At 37.1% G+C, this 24,819-nt stretch overlaps 1 protein-coding gene across 1 annotated transcript; it reads left to right on the forward strand.

Annotated features, from left to right (window-relative positions):
- The first annotated feature begins 471 nt into the window (after positions 1 to 471).
- On the forward strand, positions 472 to 20,491 carry LOC132185791 (glutamate receptor 2.8). The gene is made up of 5 exons (XM_059599583.2): positions 472 to 742; positions 7,406 to 8,742; positions 8,828 to 9,140; positions 19,007 to 19,413; positions 19,841 to 20,491. Exons 1-5 carry the CDS (start codon positions 472 to 474, stop codon positions 20,459 to 20,461), a joined length of 2,949 nt encoding a protein of 982 aa, XP_059455566.2. The 3' UTR covers positions 20,462 to 20,491.
- Positions 20,492 to 24,819: the final 4,328 nt, after the last annotated feature.

The following is a 24,819-nucleotide window of genomic DNA, read 5'->3' on the forward strand; positions in this document are numbered from 1 at the left end:
TCTGTACGATGTAGCAACCTCCAGGCTCCAACATTAATATATCTCTATCTCATGAATTCCTTGAAAAAATTTAATTCAACTTTACTACAGGCTTCACTTGTATCAATCTCCTCATTCATGTCGGTCAGTCGGTGTGTATTGTAGGTAAAGTCTCATAAACAAATATGAATGCACTTAATTTGGTCATGAATGATGGCTCCCACCGTAACATTAATGCCTTGACTTCAACTGAAATTATATGATTTGTTGAATCTTCTCACGCCACTTAGCTTGATTATTTCTTGTATTCTTGCAACTTGTTATTTTTGGTAATCGCATAGAGTTTCTCTACAACCACTGTCATTTTAGCATTCTATTAATTTCTAGAAGCTGGTTTCGTCCATCTTATTCGCTTACTACTATCGCACCATATATATATTTTATAAATACGATCGAGTTCTCTTCTGACTTCCAAGATATTCAAACATAATCATGAAGATGAATAGTACCAGCTTTGGTTTTTCTCTTTTCTTCTTCTTCATTATTGTTTCTGAAAGGATGTTTTTGGGCAAGGCACAAAACACGACAGTCCCAGTTGATGTGGGTGTGGTTCTTGACATGGATACATGGAATGGGAAGATGGGGTGGAGTTGCATAAATATGGCTCTTTCTGACTTCTATGCTTCTCATGCTTATTACAAGACAAGGCTGAGGCTTAACGCCAGGGACTCCAAAAGCGATGTTGTTCAAGCAGCTGCCGCAGGTTCTCTCTCTCTCTCTCTCTCTCTGTGTTTTATTTATCATTTCCTCATAGCAGTTAATTATAAGGTGATTATACGTAGCAAAGGACAGCTTTTATTTTCGTTTTTTCATTCATTTCCTCCAATATTTTCTTCTTAAGGGATTAAAACGCTTTGTGGTTATTGTAAGAAATTCCATTAAAGTATGTCCCTTATGTCACATATATTATTGTATTAAGGTATTTAGTAATTTATTCCAATTAAAGCTTATTGTGTGAAATCAAATATTCTGAATTAAATTGCTGATTTAATTCTTGTGGAACAAGTATTTGATTTCATTACAGATTTTATTTTATGGAATCAATTAGCTGTATTTATTTAATTTTTATTCCTTAATGGGAGGAATAATTAAGGTAACAACTATTATTGAGGGTCCCTGACTTACCTATAAATAAGACCTGTGTATTCCATCAATTGGCACTCACTAGTAGGCATAGGTCAGAAGAACCTCTCAATAAATTGTTTAGTTTTTTAGTTTGGTTGCTGTAAAGTTGTTTGTCAAGCTGCTTGAACAAAGCGATGGCCGGAGGTACATATATATATATATATATATATATATATATATTAAATTATTTTTGCTACTAATTATATTGTTAATTAGCATTTAATATATTAAATTCTTACAGTTATAGCAATTCATTAGTGTTAGATTCTCTCTTGAAATTGATAGCACTGCACTAGATTTCGTTACTTATTCAATTTCAATGAGTGAATTTGCAAGTTCAACCAACTCATTTTCATAATCTCAAGCGGATGAATAAAAGTCTTACATTTGAGTAATCATCATACACAAATACCATCCACATTATCTATTGAATTCTATTTATGACTCATTTTTTCTTACTGGCCCTTGAGGAGCTTCTTTCTATTTCTTATTTCATATATTTTTAAAACATAAAAAATAAAAAATGCCTATAGCTAGCCTTCATGCTTACCATGGACGAACACTGCATATTTTCACATTGGTAATGGGGAACATCTGAACATATATAGAAAGAGAAAACTAAAGTATGTATGAAAAAGGCTTTGCTACTTCTAAGTGATTCAAATTGTATATGGTGGTAAGGCTTATTTATAATGCATATATATAATCTGACAATACAACATACAATATATATATATATATAGCTTAATACAATGTATATATAGCTAGAGTGTAAACAAAGGTTTTAAAGGACTAATATTAAAATGGCATTTTTAGGGGGGTCATTTTAATTGCATTGTTATTTTTATGTGCCGATGAATTTGTCATATGTCAAACTCAAAATAGGCATGGTGCATCATCCTAAGTACTAATCACTAAACATCTGTCAAGTATTGGTAAGATATCTATAGATAAATTCAGATTAAACCTTAATCATCAAATGTATACTTCTACATTAAAAATATGGAATCCCTTATCCGCAACATAACTCCAGCTCTAGCTTCCCTTAGAAAAAATATGCAAGATTTTGTTAAGTGCTTCATTAATGTGATGAGAACTAATTAAAGAGATTAATATGGTTGATTTTCGAGGAATCCTATACCTCCTATAGTAGGATTTTCAAAGAATCTTAAATCTCCTATAGCAATTAGAGGTGCTCTCAACTCTTACAAACACAGAGTTTGAATAATTTACTTGATTGATTTCTTCTATTCATAAATAATGCAGTATTTAAAGACAATAAAAAATATTCCCACATTAGATAGGACTTCCATTTGACTCAAAAGATAAAATAGATAAATCTAATCCTACCCAAATAATTAACAAGATAAACGAGATAAACATAACATAAGAGTCTTATACACATAACAATATTAAAATAATAAAATAACTATAAAACATTAATGAACTAAATAACCTAATAGATAATACTCCATAACAGACCCACTACCTAACAATGACTACACCTAACAGATTTTCTATTCTAATCTAATAGGATTGCTCTACTATCATATATATATATTGCCTCACTCCAACTTAGCCTACACAATGTTCCTTTCATATTCCTGCCTGAGTACCTCTCAATTTTTTTGATACGCCAACTCATGATTTTCTCCCAATTAGTTTAAAGATCATTTACTAGACATCATATCTTTTCAAAACTTCCCTGCTTATCCTCTTTCTAAACCCACATTGGAAAAACATGTGATCTCTTCCTTCCATTGTTATTTTGCAGAACACACACAACAAACAAATTTCATACATGTTTCATGATGGCTTCATTATTCCACTCTTTAATTATTTTAAGCCCCAAACCTCCTTTCTTCTTAGGAGCACATAGTACTTCCCAAGCCACATTCAAACTTCTACTCAATTGTTCTTATGATCTTTTTTAGGAAGTAAAAAGTACTTGGACCCGTAAACCTGTAAAAAGATCAATTGTTCTTATGATCTTTTGTATGTAGGCATATTCGTGCACTATTTGAGTGGTACGAGGTTCAAAGCATGAGTCCGTAGGTAAATGTTGGATGCATGCATGAATAGATGCATGATCGGATGTATGTATGCATGTATGTATGTATGTATGTATGCATGTATGTTTGTACTTTGGTAAGTAGGACTTTTACTGCTCTTACGCAAGGGAGTACCGTTTGCCGGAGTGTACCCTTGTTGGCTAATGTGGTATTTTTGTGACTAAAAATATCAATTATAAAATTATCACTCGCAATAGGACGAATCTTTGTAGAATACCGCTATAGAGAGGGTGTCGAACCTCAAGGACTGCAGGGATTTTGTTATCAAATTCGAAAGATTAAAATTAATTTAATTAAAAAGATATTTGATTTGATTTTCTTTAAAACTAAAGTGCATTAAAATAAAAGAGATTTAAAATAAGAGAGAGAGTGTAGGGTATTGACTTCACCTCTATCCGCACAACAATGGCTAATCATAATTAATCCCAGAAATTCATTATGTGAAAGTTATAAATAAACAAGAAACTGCCTTATTAAAGAATAAGCATAATTTATCTTTAGTTAGCACGGATCGTCCACCTAACCACTAAGATGCGGTACGACCCGTCTTCCCTAGGTATAAATTATCAAATTCTTTAATATGATACATACAATCAATGAATAAGTATAATCCATCTTCGGTTAGCATAGACTGTCTACCTAAATTACACTAAACTAGGGTGTAGTACAATCCGTCTTCCCTAGGCATAGCCTATCAAATCCTATTGATCATATGTCAATTAAACTCATTGTATAACCATTATCCTCATAATCACAGAAAACAATAATGATTTGAGATCAACAAAAGTAAAATACTTTCTAAGACAAGAGAAGAATTTAACAAATATTGATTTTGGAATTTAAAAACAATTGCATTTAATAATTAAGAACAGAATTAAAAGGTAGCAATTCTCATAGTTATACAATCAACATGCATAAATTGAAAATCTATCAATTAAATACAATCAAACCATTATGCTTGGATAGGGTTACATCAACACCCCACGAAGGGGTTTAACCGCTCATGATCTTCTAAGCTCCAAAGACAATTTACTGAAATTTAAACTCTATATAGCGGTGTGTCTGTTTACAATGTTTAGAGCCCTATTTATAGGGATTAGGAAAACCCTAAAAACCCTAGAAACCCTCAGAAAACCGGAGGTCAGTCTCCCAGTCCAATTGGGAGATTGAAAACCAAATTCACGCTGGAAAAGGATTGCTGCCGTGCAGTACACGCCTGAGTGCGCTCGATCCTAGATCCAGATTGCCCAGCTCTTTGCCCTTTTAAGCCCAATTTTCAATGGTTTGTCAAATAAAACCTGAAACACAAAAACAAAACAAAATCAAACAAATAACAATACTAAGGAATTAACATATGCAAATTAAGGGGCTTGAATGTGCAACATTCGGCGCTTATCATTGGTCTATGTGGAGATTTGTATATTTCTTTTCTTGCAAATCTTCGTATCTGCCCCGTTTGAGTTTGAAAGTTAGGGCGTCCATCTTTGTGTGTAGGAGGGTCTGGAGAGAGGACCTCTCAATTTTAACATGAAAGTCCGAACATTGTGAAACTGGTGTATATGGAGAGATATGCGCTGGATATGCTTTGAAGCAGTTGTCCGCCTTATGAGACCGCATATCCCTCTCTAGTCATCGAGTCTCCCTCCTTCTTTCTGGGGGTTTTTCGATTTGAGCTTGCTCTGCGAAGGCCTTCACAATTTCTTCAGCATTGATGAATCTTTTGGCTCTCGCCATGAGCTCGTCTAAATCCCTCGGTGGATCACGGCTTATGTCCACCATGAAGGGACTATGGGGCCAAATTCCTCCCATTAATACAGGATGGACTATCCTTTCATCTGGATCATCGACTGTGAGTTTTTGGCTGTTGAACCGAGCCATGTAGCTTGTCAATGACTCGTTGCTCTCCTGTTTTATGGTTAGCAAATATGCCACTGGCTTGTGCCGCCGGCGATTTCCAATGAAATGGGAGAGGAAGTTCTTATCGAGTTCGGCAAAGGCCCTTATGGACCTGGGTTACAGACTGCTGAATCAGCGTTTGGCAACTCCCTTGAGGGTGAAGAGAAACGCTGGGCAAAGGATTGTGTCGGACGAGGCCTGCAACGCCATGTGAGCTCTGTATGCTTCAAGATGGTCTGCCGGGTAATGGCTCCCGTCGTTGCGATCCATGTGCAGTAATTTAAACTTGTTGGGTAAATCAACTTTTGTGATCTTCTTGGTGAATGGCAAGTCTGTCACCAAGAAGTCATCATGGCTTGCGGAGTTGGAGCCATTCAGTCCCTGGGTCAGGCTGTCCAGCTTGGCTTGGAAGGTGTCCATACACGCATTTGCTGAACCATCCACTTTGGTTGCCGGTGGCTCATTAGGTCCGTTGGATGTTCCTGGATGTAGCCCGACGCCCGTCGAGTCTTACTCCGAATGCTGGTTCTCGAAGCTTCTCTACAGTAGAAGCTCCAAGGTTTCCATCATGTGCTCGTTCTAGACCTTTAAGGTCCCTAGACACCGGCTATTTGGCAAGTGTGAATCAAAGACAAGGGGTTCGGTGGGAGTTTCCTCAATTTCATAGTTGCTGGCGTCATGTTGATTGATGTTTTCGAGCTGGACAGGTCATGTTGGGATTTTCAATTTGGCCTTGAGAGCTTATGGCTACCATTCGTTACTTTTGTCCTGTTTGAACTTTGGATCGTCTATATGATCATCGTTCCCATAGACGGCGCCAATTGTTGAGACAGTTGTCAACCCTGGTAGCAATTTGATTCCAAAGCCTGCAAAGAGCAAAATGGATCAGCAGTGGAAGGCCACGAAGTAGGGGGTGTGGTGGCCGTTCCACCTTTGATGCCTAAGTTAGAATTTGAGTCAAATAAGAGTGATAAAATAATAGGCAATAATAGTTGAGGATGGTCAAAGGATAGAATTCACCGTCATTTTATTATTGTTGGGCTCCTCCTTTTATAGAGGCTGTGAGTGAGTGGGCGAGTCCTTGTGGGACTCTCACTCGACTCCCTTGATACGTGGGAGTGGTTAAGCGATTTCCTTCATGATAATCTCCGGGGTAGTTCGCCTGGTGATTTGACATGCACCTAGACTCTTTTTAGGAGATTGAGTTTGTTATTCTCTGATTTTAGTTGTTACTCCTAGATTGGGTTGTTGGAGAATGGTTACACTTCTCTAATTATCAGGTTAGCATAAGATGGCGCATAACTGCATGATTTGGGGATGGACCAAGCAATGACACATACGTTTGGAAATGTGTGCTTGGCAGCTTAGTAGGTCGTGGCCTTTAAACCATAGTGGGCCTTTTATTTGGGCCTGCTGGAAATATTTGGTATCAACAAGTAACATATTACAATCATCTGTTGTCAATCTCTTCGATATCAGTGGAACCCTAAGTATATATCTAACTGGAAACTTCTATTCTTTGGTTTGGAAACAACCAATCAACTGCTCCTTTATGATCAACTGATCAGAAACCATTGTATAGTAAAGTGAACTTTTTCTTGGGTTTGCAGTCAACCAGATCCAAGTAATTGCTCCAACACTAATTATTCTCCAATGATCAACAAGTCATAAACCTTTTTAAAATACCTTAACTTCTATTTTAATTAGCACCTAGTAAGTTTGATCGTATGTAATGGGGGTTAAGGGAACTGCAGCTTGATGATAAGAAACATATCTCATACAAGAATCATTGTTAACTTTCCAAAAGGCCTACATTTTAAGGTCACATGATAAACCACAGAAACATCTAGTATGCTACAAAGAAATATTAAATATGCTAAAAAGACGACAATTATGCCATTTAAACATGAGTTGTACCGTAGTTATGTCAAATAGACATTCAAGCATCACATGCAAAAGAATAAAATTATAATTTGCTCACGTTTAAATTTTCTAGTTTAAGATTGTTCGATAGCATGAACAATATTACATTACAATTCATCACAATTCATTTTAGGAATATTCAGTTGACTCCATATTTTATATCTATCACACATGCATCATTTCATTAAATTTCTAATATTTTTGATTGCTTATCAAAACCATTGTACTTGTGTAATTATGCAATGATGGTTACTAGATTTTAACTTCATTTCTAAAGGCCCGATGACCGATCATTTTGAGTTCAATTGGACATTTAATCATATTTCTATTTGTTTCTTAAACATGTACAGCTCTACACCTGATAAAAAATGTAGGAGTGCAAGCCATCATAGGGCCACAAAACTCGATGCAGGCCAACTTTGTCATCGATCTAGGGGGGAAAGCTCAGGTTCCCATTATATCATTCTCAGCAACAAGCTCTTCTCTTACTTCCCTTCGAAATCCATATTTTTTTCAAGTCGCTCAAAATGACTCATCTCAAGTGAAAGCTATAAGTGCAATTATTCAAGCTTTTGGATGGAGAAAAGTTGTGCCAATCTATGAAGACAATAGTTATGGGGAAGGTATAATACCCTACTTGATTGACGCCTTGCAAGAGATTGATGCCCGTATCCCTTACCGAAGTGTCATTCCTCCATTGGCCACGGATGACCAAATTGGTCAAGAACTTTACAAGTTGATGACAATGCAAACAAGAGTCTTCGTTGTGCACATGTCACGCAATCTTAGTTCTCAACTTTTCACCAAAGCAAAAGAGATTGGAATGATGAGAGAAGGTTATGTTTGGATCATTACCAATGGGATAGCCAATTCATTTACTTCCATAGAACCTTCAATTCTAGACTCAATGCAAGGGGTATTGGGTATAAAGACTTACGTTTCAAAAACAAAAGTGCTTGAAGATTTTACAATTCGATGGAAAAGGACATTCCGACAAGACAATCCAAACTTTATCGATGCTGAATTGGATGTTGTCAGCGTATGGGCTTATGATGCTGCATCAGCACTAGCTAGGGCAGTTGAGAAAGCTGGCATCACAAATCTTGGCTTTGAAAAGACATATGCTTCAAGCAACTTAACTGATCTAGAAACTATTAGTGTCTCTCAAAATGGACCAAAACTTCGGGAAGCATTATTGGGTGTAAGATTCACAGGCCTTACAGGAGAGTTCAATCTTGTTAATGGGCAACTACAATCATCTACTTTTGAGATAATTAATGTGAATGGTAATGGAAAAAGGGGGATTGCATTCTGGACTCCAAAAAAGGGACTTATAAGGAAATTGAATTCAGCGAATAGAAGCACCTATTCCACTTCGAAGAACAATCTGGGGCCTATTATATGGCCGGGAGATTTGAGTTCTACCCCCAAAGGTTGGGATATTGCAACTAATGGGAAGAAGTTGCGAATAGGAGTTCCAATGAAGGACGGTTTTAGTGAATTTGTTAAGGTGACGCGTGATCCTAGCACTAACACAACACATGTCACTGGGTACTGCATAGACATCTTCAATGCTGTAATGGAAATATTGCCATACACTATTAGCTACGAGTTCATTCCCTTTGCAAAGCCTGATGGCAAAAGCGGCGGTACTTATAACGATTTGGTCTATGAAGTATTTCTTGGGGTGAGTAAAATTTTTTTTACTATTTTTGACAACTAAGATAAATGTTATTAATATAAATGATTGAATTAAATCATTTTCTTGACAGAACTTCGATGCTGTGGTAGGAGATACAACGATCATAGCAAACAGGTCTAACTTTGTGGACTTCACGTTGCCATACACGGAATCTGGAGTATCAATGGTTGTGCCAATCCAAGACAGAAGGCCAAAAAACGCATGGGTGTTCTTAAAGCCTTTAACTTGGGATCTTTGGATGACAAGCGGTTGTTTCTTTGTCTTCATAGGCTTTGTGGTATGGGTTCTTGAACACCGAATAAATGATGATTTTCGTGGGCCTCCCTCACATCAAATAGGGACAAGCTTATGGTATGCCTTCTCCACCATGGTTTTCGCACATCGTAAGTTCCCTTTATCATGTTCTAATTTATTTTTATATAATAATAATGAGCTATTCACATACACAATACAAGTCCTATGCACAATATACCATATTTTAGACACTTGTATGCCTATTATGGCTCTAAAAAAATCTTTCATAGAAACTAGAAAGTATAGAATTTCCATTCTTCTATAATAATTTACAACTAACCCAACCTATTTAATTGCTTGCTACTTGGCAATGTGTGTGTGTTTGTGTGTGTATTGCTTAGTACATTCTCTCTTATCATTTGTCAAAGCAAATAATAGTTTTATAATAGCCAGGATATTAGATTTACTAATATAAATTCTTAGGATGAGTACATATATAGGGAATAAAAGTCAATTAAGAGTTTAATAGTGTTGAATCAAATGTGGATAGAGTTGATAAGGACAATAGGTATGATAAAATAAGAAATTTCTATTAGAAAATCACTAGCACATAGGAATGACACAAGTGTATTCACATTCACACCAAACAAAACCAAAAAAAAAATCTCAATTACTAGTACAAACTTTTTCTCTCTTAGGATGCAACACACACAACACCCTTTCTCTTTGAGTTGTGAGACACACAATACTCATGACCGACACATAATTGACGCACTTTCTCTCATACTATGATACACACAACACAAACATAGACAAAGTACACGCACACAACACCCATCATGCATTAATGGAAACACACTGTTTTTTGAGCTATGTTTTTTGCACACAGTAACACACATAGCCCATGCCTCTCTCTCTGTGTATATATATATACATATTAGCCAAATTTTCTACTATTCCCAAATTGTCCTTGAGTCGACTTAGTGAGCTAGCCACGAGCTGGTAGGAAGAGACGTGAGTGAGAGAAGGAAATAAAGAGATTGGTAAAGGCAAGTCGTTGGAGTAGCAAGATGTGAAGAAAAGCAACAGAAGAAAAATTTGGAAAAAAAGAGCAAGATGGAGAAGGAAAGAAAACTAATTGGAGAGGAAGCGCGGTCATACTTAGCAATGAGATGTGGTTGCTTGAGCAGAGAGACCATGGAGAAAAAATTTTGGAGAGAGAAAGCCAATGGTGAGATAAGCAGTGCTACCATTGTTCAACACTCCCCCTCAACACCATCCCTCCTTGATTTAATAATTCATGTAGGAAAACATTTTTCACATCCATTTTCTATAGCTTCTATAATCTACTAGCTAACAATACTAGCAAAACAAATTGTAGTAATCTTGGTCACAAGGCTAAAGGTTTCATCATAATTCAATCCATACTATTTATAGAATCCCAAAGCCATTAGCAACGTACGCCTTATACTTTTACTAAATCCATGTAGACAAATCTTCACTTTATCAACCCATTGGCAAGAAATGGGTGTAACATTCTTTGATTTTGGAACTATATCCCAAATATGGTTATCTTTCATGCAAATACTTATTTTTTCATTACTTTCCTCCATGTTGTGTTTATAGGTTTTGCTTCAAATGTAGTCGGCTCTCCCTCTTTTTATTCTTCAATACTATAATGTATGACATCTACTAGTGTTCTATGCACACCAATCTTCCATGGGCTTTTTGCTCTTTCTGACTTTCTCTCTTGCTATATTTCACCAATTAATGGTATATGTTCTTCTATGGTTTTAAGACATGATTGCATGCTATCTTTTGGTTCCCCCAAATGATTTTTACTTATGTGATTGGAGCTCACCTCAATGTCAATGATCCACTTTGCCATATTAATTGACTACTTGGGTTTGGTCACCGCCAATGGTATTTCCTCTAACTTAACAACAGTAGCACTTGTTGTGATTTCATCAATGACAAATTGTTGTTTGATAGCTTCCTAGTTGATATCTAATCCTTCTCATGAGCACAAATCAGCCTCAAAATACATGTCTTGGAGATTATTTGATGTCACTAGGTTTTCTTCTTCTAAAATGTCTTAAATTGACCGTCTCGAGGATAGTGCCATTTTTTACCACAGTTAAAGAATTAAATATTTTGATTCAAATGTTTAGTTTTTCTTGAACATTGATCATCTCTTTTCTGACTATTTTGAGCTCCCCCTGATTGAAAACTCATTCTTTGTACACCTTTTTTTTTTTTTTTTTTTTTTTTTTTCTTAAATATGGTGCATTTCTATCATTTGAGTAGAGTTGTCATGTTACCACCAAAAAGTCTCTTTCGTTTTTCTTCAATGAGACCCAAGTTTTTTTGTTGGTTAATAAATTTCCCTTCTCTACAAGAGAAGGATGGGTTCTCCAACCTTAAACGACTATTATAAGTCCTCCACATTCATGACAACTCCTGCATAATCATCCTTATATGTTTTTCATTAATTTTAATAGTTGGATCAAATTCACATATTTGACAGCAAAAATATTTTACCTTTGTAAAATACAAATTAATTGTGAGCTCTCATTGGGTCGTGGATATTATCTTGTTCTCAAGAAGTTGAAGCTACAAATCATTTTTCTTTGAGAAGATAACGATCTAGTATATCTAATGCTTCTCTAAGTGTGGTGGCTTTTCGAATATACTTCAACATCTCCTCAACCTTTATTAATCTTAAACATAAATTTACCAGCTTTAGTCCTCCACTTCTAAAGCCTCTCAAACATTTTCCGTAGGAGGTGGTGTAGTGCCACAACCACCAATAATCTCCTAAAGATCTTGCCCCTGCAAATATGACTTCCTAGAGAATATCACTCAAAACTCAAAGCTCCAATATATGCAATTCTTAGTTTCTTACTCTCAAACAAGTGGCAACCCGCTTGTTTATCTCTCTTGTTTTATCTCTCAAAACCAAGAAGAAAAACCACACTTTCCCGTGCTACTCTGATTGAAGCTATGTTGCTTGGATTTCAACAATCAACAAAAGTTTTTGTATATACTGTGACAAAGTCGATTGCAACATGGGAAAACCGTAGGTCTTCATACTCCTACTATAAGTTGTTTAAGGTGTCCAAATATTAGATAGACTTGGGGACAAATTGAAAACCCAATAGAAGACTAAGTTGGCTAACAAAACACTCTCCTACTTGGAGAATAAAGCAAGTCAGTCATAGAGTTCTCCTTTGGAGAATAGAAAAACCAAGCACCAAGACCCAGACACTAATAGATGGGTTGAAAGACACCCACATCAACAATCTTCACCTTGACTTGAAACTCATTTAAGTCTAACAATATGAATCTCCACCTTAATTTGAATTCCATCAAGTCCTTAACAATACGAATCTCAGTATGCCTCCACCCATTGCCCCCAAGGACAATCATAATCCACAATTGCCACTCAAGTCCAAGCATCTCTTGAACTTGAGCATAGAACCTAAGCTAGACATACCACCATGCTTTCCTACTAGTCTCGTCAGCCATAAAGCTTTATGTGATGACTTTTTCTTCATGTAGACTCATCTGTACCGTTTAGCCTTCTTTTTTCCTCTAGGCAATTATGCCAATTCCCAAGCTTTACTTCTTTGTAGCGATTTCACCTCTTTCGGCATACCATCTTGAATAGACAATGGATCTCCACTACCAGCTATCAAAGCAAAAGAAACAATATCCTCAAAGTCATACCTCTCTAATGCTTTTCAATCACATTTCTTTCTGCCTCTTGCTAAAGAATAAGACTCTTCTCAATGCGGTGAGTCTCTTGAAGATTCTTCGTCATCACATTCTTCTATGAGTGAAGGTTATTCATCAAGCTCCAGCTCCAAGAACTGTTTCTCTTTCTAGCTATCAGTCAATGTTTCATCCTCATGATCCTTATTGTGAACTATACCTTCAAAAAGCTCATCTAAGTTTACAAACTCAAACTTTGTAGGCTTTAGCTCTGTAATATTAGGTTCTGCACTTGACCTATCCTTGTACACAATACACTCATTAAAAATCATTTTTCGACTTCTAATGATCTTCCGGTTTTGATCGTCCCAAAACCAATAATCAAAGGCCTTATCTTCATATCCATTGAAGAAACATTCTCTAGACTTAGCATCTAGTTTACTATGAGCATCAGAATCAATGTGAACATATAATACACAACCAAAAACTCTCAAATAACAAAGGTTTACCCCCTTTCCATTCAAAACTTCTTCCAATAATCTTTGGCTTAGAGGTACGAAAGGCCCCCTATTTATCAAGTATGATATCATGCCAAAAAGTTTATTGGCAACCCAACATGCAATCTCATACTCCTAGCACACTCATTGAGGCTCTTGTTCATGCGCTCAGCCACACCATTAAACTGTGGTGTTCCTAGGATAGTCTTTTCCATCATAATCCCATTTGTGGCACAAAAGTCTTTAAACCTTCTATTTGCCTTCTACTTCTTAAAAGTCACAAATGCATCATATTTAGTTTTCAAAAAATAGACCCATATTTTGCGGCTTGTGATGTAATACCGCAAGCCTCCAAGAGATGCCACTGGGGAGGGACCCGATTCACAAGTCCATGCGTACCAGCTCTGGCTTTCTCGGTTTCAGTGCTCTACCAACCTTCATGAAACTCACCTTTTTCTGCTTCCCTAGGACGCAGCCTTTACATAAATCAGATTCAACTGATTTCAGTTCTTGTAGCTTCCCCTTTGTCAAAAGTACCTTCATCCCCTTCTTGCTCACATGCCCAAGCCTTAGGTAGCTGCTATAGCTTTGAGTCAGCAATTGTACCCCTACTGTTCATGGTCATATAAAGAGTACATGTCTTATAACCACGACCCAGAATCCTGGCTCCAGTACTGCCCTTCCACTTTCCACCGTGGAAATTAATTAAATGCCCTTCCTTATCAAGTTGTCCTACTAAAATCATATTCTTCTATAGTTCTAGAACATGCCTAACTTTCTACAACTTCCATACTGAGTCACTACGAACTCTAATGTGAACATCACCCATGCTTACAATATCCAATGTCACTCCATCAGCCAAATACACTGTCTCAAAATCTCCACCAACATAATTCTCGAGAATTTCACACCTCGCTTTGGTATGAAAAGAGGCTCCTAAGTCCAAGACCTAAGAATCAAGAGGACTATCGACAGAGAGAAGTAGGGCATCCTGCACTCCATTTCTCTACACTTGTAGAGTCGTTCTCAGCCTCCTTCCTCAGTTCCCTACAATTCTTCTTGTAGTGGCCAGTCTTGACACAATTCTAACATTTGGGTTTCTATCCGAATCTGGATTTATTTATCCTTTTCCTAAATTGTGATCTTCCTTGACCAAATTTTCTATTGGAACTAGTGGCTCATATTAACACCAGTGGAAGGCCAAGTAGACAAGAGCAGAGTAAACGTCGCGATAGCCACGGGACCATAGTGAACACCGTGATAGCGACGTTCACGGAGAGTGAGTAAGTGGGTATTCAAGAAAAGGAAAGCAGTATAAAAAAAAATTGGAGAAAAGTTCAAGGCTCGCCTAGTAGCAAAGGGTTATTCGCAGCAAAAGAAGGTTGATTATGAGGAAACATTTGCCCCAGTGGTCAGACTTACTTCCATCAAAGCGGTCTTGGCATTGGTTACTCATTATGACATGGCATTGGAGCAGATCGATGTGAAGACAGCTTTTCTCCGTGGTGACTTGGAGGAGCAAATTTACATGGAGCAGCAAGAAGGGTTCAATCAACTTGAATATGAGCACTTGGTCTGTAAATTGAAGAAATCGCTTTATGGGCTGAAGCAGTCTCCAAGGTAGTGGTATAAGCGGTTTGACTCCTACATGATCAGAATTGGCTACAGGAGATATAAGTATGATTGTTGTGTTTATATGAGGAGCCTTGATGATGGCTCAATTATTTTTCTGTTACTTTACGTGGATGATATGCTTACTGCATCAAAGAGTATATTGGAGGTCAACACGCTGAAGGTTTTGTTGAGTAGAGAATTTGACATGAAGGATTTGGGTGCAACCAAGAAGATTCTTGGGATGGAGATTCGCAAGGACAAGGATGCTCGCAAGGACAAGGATGCCAAGAGATTGTGGTTATCTTAGGCCAGCTATGTGAAGAAGCTGTTAGAAAGGTTTTGCATGGAGAATGCGAAATTGGTGAGTACACCTTTGGCAAATCACTTCCGTTTGTCTACCTCACAGTGTCCAAAGACAATTGAAGAAACTGAAGACATGTCTAAGGTCCCATATGACAGTGCAGTGGGGTGTCTAATGTATGCTATGTAATGTACCAAGCCAAATTTGGCCCATTCAGTCAGTTTGGTGAGCAAGTACATGGCAAATCTAAGGAGACAACATTGGGATGCAGTTAAATGGATTTTTAAATACTTGAAAGGCACTACAGACTACGGCATCCCTTTTGTCAGACAGAAGAATAAATTGTTAATTGTGGGAAATGTGGATGCAGATTATGCAAGGGACTTGGATGACAGGAGGTCGACCACGGGTTATGTGTTCACTCTTACAGGAGGATCCATATGTTGGAAGTCTATGATCTAGTACACAATTGCGATGTCCACGACTGAGGAAGAGTACATGGCGGTGGCTGGGTATTCAACAAGGAGGAGTTTCGTTACATTGTGACAACTAGAGTGCCATTTATTCGGCAAAGAACCAAGTGTATCATGCCAGAACCAATTACATTGATGCCAAGTTTCATAAGATCAAGGAATTGGTTACTACAGGTGAATTGTTATTTGACAACATTCACACTTCTGAGAATGTAGCGGACATGTTGACGAAGCCTGTTACTGTAGATAAGTTCAAGCATTGCTTGGACTTGACAATTGCCTCCAGGTGCTAGAAAGGAGAAAAGAGAGGCGGCGGCATCCCCAAATCTATCAGTTCCAGGGGAATCCAAATGATTATCTTCTCATAGGTGAATATTCGCCAAAGTGGAGATTGTTGGAACTAGTGGCTCATATTAACACCAGTGGAAGGCCAACTAGACCGGAGCAGAGTGAACGTCACAATAGCAATGTTCACAGTACAAGGTATTTTGGGAATTTCCAAAATACATCTGTATAGTTAGGGTTTAGGGTTTTCCTATGATGTAACCCTGATCATTAATCGCAAAATACAGCCGTACTCTTTGTAGACATAGGCATATTGCCGAATTACGTTAAATCGGTGTCTCAACTCTCTCTTAATCTCTCTCTTTTTGATTCTATATTGTTCATCATTGTTGTGCACGGTAACAACAATTTCTATCTTGTCCTCTGCCCTGAGTCTCAAGGTTTAAGGCATCGCCAAAACTTAAGGCTTCACCCAGATCTCTTCTGTGAACCTCTTGACTAAGAATCAAATCCTAATGTCCTTATATTCGAGTTTACTCTTCCCTAACAACCATTTTAATGGCTTCCCAACTGTTTGGCAAAGATGCTAGAACAATCAATGCTTCCCACCAAGGACAATTGATTTGTGATTGTATTGAACTCGTCCATATGCTGTGCTACCGGAATACCTTCAGCCATCTTTAAATTGAACAACTTCTTCATCATATGCACCTTATTGTTAGCAAACGGTTTTTTATATATACTTGAAAAAGTCGTCATTAGACCAGCCGTGGTTTTCTCCTTCATAACATTGTGTGGAATTGATCTTGACAGTGCTAACCGGACAACTCTTAGCACCCATCGATCAAGTAGGGCCTATTCGTCATCATCCATACTGTTAGTTTGCTCCCATAAAAAAGGCAGATGTAATTTCCTCCCATACAGATAATCTTCAATCTGCATCTTCCAATACTCGAAATCTGTCATTGAACTTTTCAATTCCTATCTTTCCTTCTTCACTTACCATCACTCTTACTCAAACCAAAAGCTCTAATACGAGTAGCTAGGAAATTTATCATAGTTCCCAAGGCCCGTGAGATGTGAAAAATAAGAAGAAAGCAAAAAATCAATCACACACGACACCAATATTTAAGTGATTTGACTTAACAAGCGTACATCCACTGGCGGAGATGACCTGGAGGAAATTTACTATTAAAAGATGGAGTACAAAGAGTAACAGGGAGAATATCACTCAGAACCCAAAGCTCCAATACGTCCAATTTTCACTCTCGCACAAGTGTTAGCCCCCTTGTTGTTCTTTCTTGTTTTATCTCTCAACACCAAGAAGAAAAACCACACTTTGCTGCACTACTATAATTGAAGCTATGCAGCTTGGCTTTTAGCAATCAACCAAAGCCTATATATATATAGTATGACAAAGTCAGTTGCAACATGGGAAAACTGTAGGTCTTCATACTCCTACTATAAGTTGGTTAAGGAGTCCAAATATTAGTCAAACTTGGAGACAAATCCAAAACCCAATAGGAGAATCTGTCGGTTAAAAGCAAATCAGTCATAGAGTTCTCCTTCGGAGAATAGAAAAACCAAGTACCGTGGCCACACACTAATAGATGGGTTGAAAGACACCCACGTCAACACAATGTTGCTCGTTTTCATCTAACACCCATAGTACTTGACTGTGCTTAAACAAAAATTTTATGGACATAACTTTAAATCCAATCCCTAACCATCTGGCTCTGATATGAAATTATTGAAATAAATAAGGAAAGACCATACAGGGGTAACACAAATATATATATATATATATATATATATATATATTAAAAGCTCATTAGTACAAAAGGATGATATAAGTCTATCACAACAAACACAAAAAAACACTTCTTAATTATGAGCACACACTTTTTCTCTCTTAGGTTATAACACAAAACCTTGTCTCTAGTAATGGCATACATAATACTCACAATTGACATACATCACAAACACTTTCTCTCGTACTGTGATACACATACTTAAACACTCTCATGGTACTCAGCCATTCACCACACCTCTCTCCACTCATCCATTCATACATACAACACCAATTATGTCCTAAATAGTACACTATTTTTCTTGAGCTATGTTTTTTCGCACAGCTCCTTAAATACTATATTTTTGTTGACTTTTTTTCAATTTATTGTCCTTGAGTTAGCTTGGTAAGATAGTAGAGAAAAATGTTGGAAAGAAATAGGGTAAAGCAAGTGGTGGAAGGCGGAAAAACTTGAAGCAAAGCAGTGGAAGAACAATATGGAGTAAGAAAAGCATAGTAGAAAAGTAACGCAAACTGATTAGAAGGGAAGGACAGTGGACAATAATTCTAGTTATTAAGTTAATTGAGGTTTGCATACTTCACTTAATGGACAATAATTCTAATCATTACAAATAAAGACTCCTACTTTTTAATGGATAAGAAAACCTAAATCCTTAATAGTAGAGATAACAATAATGTTTCTAAACAAAAACTTGTAATTTACGCCTAAACTACCTGAATTTGTATCACTCCCACCCATAACTCCGACCTTGCCCTTAAGTATAATCAAGAACAAATTCTAAAAAGTTCTCTTCTAGTGCCTAATATGGTCCACAAATTGCATGTCAACTGGTAATGAAGTTATAATGCTTCACACATTGCCCCTAAACAAATTGCCCTTAAGTAAATAGTGTTATATTACTTATGTAAATGTGAGATCAAGTCACTACATCATATATTTTAGATTTTGAAGAATAGTTAACAGATAGACGATTGCTTTGTTTGTTAGGGGGAGTATGCTTGAGGAGATTTGGAATTAAATAGTTTGTAATAATAAAATTTTGAGTACTTAATTGTTATTATTGACTCTTGAGAGAATTAGTTGAAGTTTTGTAGATCTAACTATTATTGTAATGGATTAATATCGATATTTTTGGTTGTCGAATTATTTCTCTTGATTTTAAAGTGAGGCCGAAGCTCTACAAGTTTCGACCTTTGTCACGTGCCTGCCTCATATAGTTAGGTTTTTTGCATGACAAGTATACATCAATTAGATGCATTTGAAATTTCATACAGATGCAAATATGCTCTTTCCTAAAACCCTTTTGAATTTAATTTACAGGGGAGACAGTGTTAAGCAATTGCGCTAGATTTGTGGTGATTGTATGGGTTTTTGTTGTGCTCATACTCACTCAAAGCTATACTGCGAGTTTGACATCACTCTTAACAGTTCAACAACTACAACCAACTGTTACTAATGTCAACCAGCTTATTAAGAATGGGGAGTATGTTGGATACCAACGAGGTTCTTTTTTTTTCGGAATCTTAAAGGAAATGAAGTTTGACACAAGCAAGTTGAAGGAATATAATTCTACAGAAGAATGTGATGAACTTTTGTCCAAAGGAAGTGCAAATGGCGGTATAGCTGCTGCTTTTGATGAAATCCCCTACATGAAGCTTTTCCTAGGAGAATATTGCTCAAAGTATACCATGGTTGCATCGATATACAAAACTGATGGCTTTGGCTTTGTAAGCTCTCTCTCTTCTTGTGTGTGTGTGTTTGTGTATTTGTATCTTGTTGTTTTCTTTTGTTCGGTACTTTATTTGTTGCTTGTTGTGAACTTTCTCATCTATTAAAAACAAAACAAAACAAAAAAAAAAATGATAAGAGTTGGCTGGTTCTATTCCTGGTAATAACTAATCGGTTGATTTTGAAGTCCTATAAATCCATGTAGAAAAACGATTAAGACCTAGAATTTTGAGTTTCTTCATTTGTTAATACTTTTTAATACCTTTGTTTTTTGTGTTGAAAATATGCTTTGATGTCTGATAAAGGTCAAAGTAATTTTTAATGTTTAATATACAAAAGTGATGGCTTTGCTTTTGTAAGCTCTATCATTTCTTATATGTAGAGATTTTTTTTTTTTTTTTAATTTTTTTTTTTTATGACTTGCAGGTTTTCCCAATAGGTTCCCCTTTTGTAGGTGATGTTTCAAGGGCAATCTTAAATGTAACTGAAGGAGAGAAAATGAAAGAGATTGAAAAGGCATGGCTAGGGACAGAATCCAATTGTCCAGATTCTAGCACCCAGTTTTCTTCTAATAGTCTCAGCCTCGCTAGCTTTTGGGGCCTATTCCTCATTGCCGGTGTTTCTTCCTCATCAGCCCTAATCTTCTCCGTGTGCATGTTCCTTTACAAGGAGAGGCCACAAATCTTGATACATTTTGATTCAGAAGGCTCATTAAGGAGAAGAATTCAACATACATTGAGAATCTTCGACAGGAAAGACCTCACCTCACATACTTTTAGAAGGAGAGCACTTGAAGACAAAAATGGCATTGATGTGGGGACAAGTGAGCCTTCGCCAAACATTAATTTCCCACCAACTCCATCAAGCCATTCGACACAAGAGGAATCCCACTTTGCTTTTATGGGACATCCTGGAACGCCTTCTAGAGAATATGTTGATCTTAGTCCAAACGGTCAAGTGTCTCAAGCAACAGCAGTTATTAAGATAATTTTCCACCCAAATCAAGACAGACCAAGAACCCCAGAAGTAGATCATCAAAGTAGTTAATAGTCATTTTCACTCTAACATTATAATGACAAAGCCATCTTGTTGTACGTATATAAATTTTGTTTTAAATGTATTAATTGTAAGTAATTGTAGTTTTGACTTCCAATCAGTTGTATAATGTTGATATAACTATTTAATTACCCTATTGTTTCCTGCATAGAATTAGAAGGAACCTTATCTAGTTTGGGTATTGGCAATGACAATATAATAGGAAAACTTTACTGCTAAGATATCCAATCATCATTGATGCCAGCATATTTTCATAAAATTAACACTTTATGCCTTTTTTTTGTTTGATGAATAAGTATTTCATTAAACCAAAGCTCAAAATAGAGCAACTCCACAGCACAGATACAACTCCTTCCAAAGTCAGGGGACACAACCCCTTACAAAGAAGACAGAGGAAACAACCCCTCACAAAGCAAAAAACAGGGGAAACAACCTACAAATCAAAATTACAAAGAATAGTACCAGGTAAATTCCACAAAGAGCACAACAAAAGGTTTTCCTTAGATATGGGAAAACCTCTTTTCACAGCAATCCTTGACCTGACTTCCCAGAAAACTTGCTTCAACAATTGCTCTTCAGTTTTGGGAACACCATCATGTTTAATCTCATTTTTGGTACGCCAAAGGTTATAAACCACAAAACCAAGAACCACCCGACATAACAAGCAATTAAGAGATTTATTCCCCCAGCAATTACACCCTAACTGCACAAGATGATCCCAGATAACAGGAGGCCTATCCACCCTGCAACGAACCATGCAATATTTCCATATTCTATAACTAAAACTGCATTCAAAGAAGATGTGATCACGAGTTTCAATTTGACTATGACAAAAACAAGCATTGAACATCACCCTTATAACCCCATTTAAGTAATCTTTCACCTGTAAGAAGCCTATTTTTCATTGCAAGCCACAAGATAAAGGCCTGTTTAGGGATAGCAAGGGGGAACCAGATCAATTTCCACCAAATAACCTCTGCATTCTTCTTTCTAAGAGCTTCCCAAGTTTCTACACTAACATAGACATCCTTCTTAGAACCAAGCCAAATAGGTTTATCACACTGGCCCAAGCAAACTTCAGAAAGCCTAGCTTGAATGTCAACTAAAGCTTCTGATCTTGCAGGTCTCCAAAACCAATCTCCATTGCAGATAACGGAAGACAGTTTAGCTTCAATATTACTTTGAGTATCATAAACAACCCTAAAGCCATACTGCTCAATTAATATTCCTGCAGGATGCCACAAATCCAGCCACATATGAATATTATCCCCATTCCCAACCTCAAAATTTAATAATCTTTTGGCAATATCTCTCAGCTTCAAAATTTTCCTCCAACTCCCAGAACAGTTTTGAGAAATTCCTACACTCCAGAAACTCTTTCTCTTCAAAAGATTTTCTCTTACCCATGCAACCCAAATGGAACCAGACCTAGCAAAAATGTTCCAAATATGCCTACGCATAGATGTTTGATTCCAAACTTCAAGTCTCTTCAACCCCAAACCTCCCACCTTCTTAGGAAAACAAAGATCAGACCAAGCAACCTTAGCCTTAGCTACACCTTCCTCTTTCCCATTCCAAAGAAACCTATTGAATTTCTGTTCAATAGCTCTAATAATCTTTTTGGGAAGAATGAAAATACCCATCCAATACACTTGTAAATTGTAAAGAACAGAAGATAACAACTGGAGCCTGCCTGCATAAGAGAGATTTATGGAAAGCCAAGAATCTATTCGACCAGAAATTATGCTAAGTAAAGCTCCACAATCAGCTGAAGAAAGTCTAGAAGAAATGAGAGGAACTCCAAGGTACCCCACAGGGAGATGACCTTCTTTCATCCTTAAATCATCCAAAAGAACATGCTTCAATCTATCTGAAATTCTAGAACAATAAAATGAACTTTTTGAAGGGTTAGCTTTCAAACCAGACAAATTCTCAAACTCAAGCAAAGCAGCCTCGATAACTCTTATAGAGCTCAAACTAGCTACTGAAAAGATCAAGAGATCATCTGCAAAATACAAATGAGTAAGCCTCATTCTCACACATTTAGGATGAAATTTAAAACCACCATTACCACTAGTGTGATCAGCCATAATCGTAGAAAAAACCTCCATAGCAAGAACAAACAAGTAAGGAGATATAGGATCACCCTGCCTCAGCCCCTTTTTATCTTCAAAATAGCCAACCAAAGTACCATTAATACAAACAGAAAACTTAGGAGATGTGATACACTCCCTAATCCAACTCAAAAACCTATTAGGAAAGCCAAAGCAATGAAGACAATGAAGCATAAAATCCCAATTCACAGAATCATATGCTTTCATAAGGTCTATTTTTAAAGTGCATCTAGGATTCCCTTTTTCCTTATGATAACCCCTCACAAGTTCCTGAGCCAATAAAATATTCTCAGAAATACTCCTAGAAGGAATGAAAGCAGATTGGTTCATCCTCACCAAATCACCCAAAAAAGGCAACATTCAGTTAGACAGAATCTTTGTGATGCATTTATATATAACATTACAGCAAGTAATAGGCCTAAAGTCTCCCATAGCAGATGGATTAACCTTCTTAGGCATTAAAGATAGAATAGTAGCATTCACTTCCTTTAGCTATAAACCAGAAGAAAAGAAACCTTTAATGGCAGCCACTACCTCCTGTCCCACAATAGACTAAGTAGATTTAAAAAAAAATCTGCAGAAAACCCATCAGGACCAGGGGCCTTGTTTGCTTTCATATGAAATAAGGTGTCTCTAATTTCTTCTGCAGTAACCTCCTTCTCCAGAATGGCTACATGTTCAAGAGATATAGCAGCAGGAATAAGTTGCCTAACTCTAGCTGCTTTTGCCTCAGTAAATTGCACTTGCTCTGTACCTAACAGATTCTTGTAAAAATCCTCAGCCACCTTCGTAATCTAATCAACATCATCTACTTTAGTGCCATGCTCATCCCATAAATAGTTAATAGTTTTCCTAGCATTTTGAACCTCTAGAGATCTATGGAAAAAACTATTATTCTGATCTCCCAATTGCAACCATTGATTCCTAGCCTTCTGCTTCAAAAAGGATTCCTCAACTCTAGTAATGGAAACTACACTTTATGCCTTTGCTTTCACTTCCTAATTCCTAACTAAAGTTCATGGATGCCTCCCATCCTTAGCAATGGGAAAGGCTCTTGGAGAGAGACAAAACAGAATATGACATAGACCTATACAGCTTCTAAGGAGATAACTAACTATTGAGAAGAACATGATGCATATTGGTTACAAAACTTTCCTAAGGCACTTTCATTTTTATACACAAGCATTAATTTACAAGTGATATCATCATGGTAGATATTTTGCAAGACACTCTTTCAATTTTTGCAAAGTTACAGGCTTTGACACGAATGAGTCCATACCAATATACCATTTGCCAAACACTCATCTGCACTCTCTGCCAATGCATTTGTTGTCATATGCATTTCTACCAAATGTTTAGTTAATGGATGTTGAGAAGCTGCAAGTATGTTGTAAAGCAACTTTTGGTTGTCCTTTTACAAAATCATCAAAGCACCTTTCAGTTACCAAACAACTTGTAGGCAACTTATATTTTTTAAAGGCTTAATTAGTACCCTTAGTGTAGCCCATCAAACTGACCCTTATTTTTCTAGATCGCCTTTTACAGTTCATGCTTCGTACCCTTGCAAATAGAGAGTGAGAACTTTCGTACTGCTGCTAGAAAAGCACTGGGAACTTATGTCAGATTTCTCCTGCCTTTGACATGTTCCTTGGGCATCTGACATGTTCCTTGCGGTTGTCTTGTCTTTGCCGCTACAGTGACTTCTCTAAATAGGATTTTGGAAGGAAGAACTTGTGTCATCTTGACACCATTCGTGTCTACAAACTGTATCTTGGTTAGCAGGGTCGTGGCAACTAGGCTATGGCTTGATGAACTCTCTAGTTGACATAGTGTCTTTTAGAACATGCCTTCTAGCGGTGACCAAGTTGGGTCTCACGAGTCTCAACGGTATCCTAACTGGGTTCCGGAGGGTCTAGACATGGTCTGACCAGGTTCTGGCGGTACAGTGTCCCGGTCAATTCCTAGAAAATCTTGACCAGGTTTCAGCGTTGTCCTAGTCGGGTCTCAACAATGTCCCAGTCGGGTCCCAACGATATCCTGGTCAGTCCTAGCTGAATCCCGACCATGTCCCAATGTTATCCCGATCAAGCCCCAACGATATCCTGGTTGGGTCCCGGCAGTGTCCCGACCGAGTCCCGGTGGTATCCCGGTCTAAGTAAAATTAATTAGTTCCCTCTTTTTTTTCTTTTTTTCTTTTTTTTTTTTCTTTTTTTTTTGGTCTTTTTTGCTTTTAGG

Source organism: Corylus avellana, chromosome 7 (assembly GCF_965113065.1).
Source record: "Corylus avellana chromosome 7, dhCorAvel1.hap1.2, whole genome shotgun sequence".
Taxonomy (NCBI): Eukaryota; Viridiplantae; Streptophyta; class Magnoliopsida; order Fagales; family Betulaceae; genus Corylus; species Corylus avellana.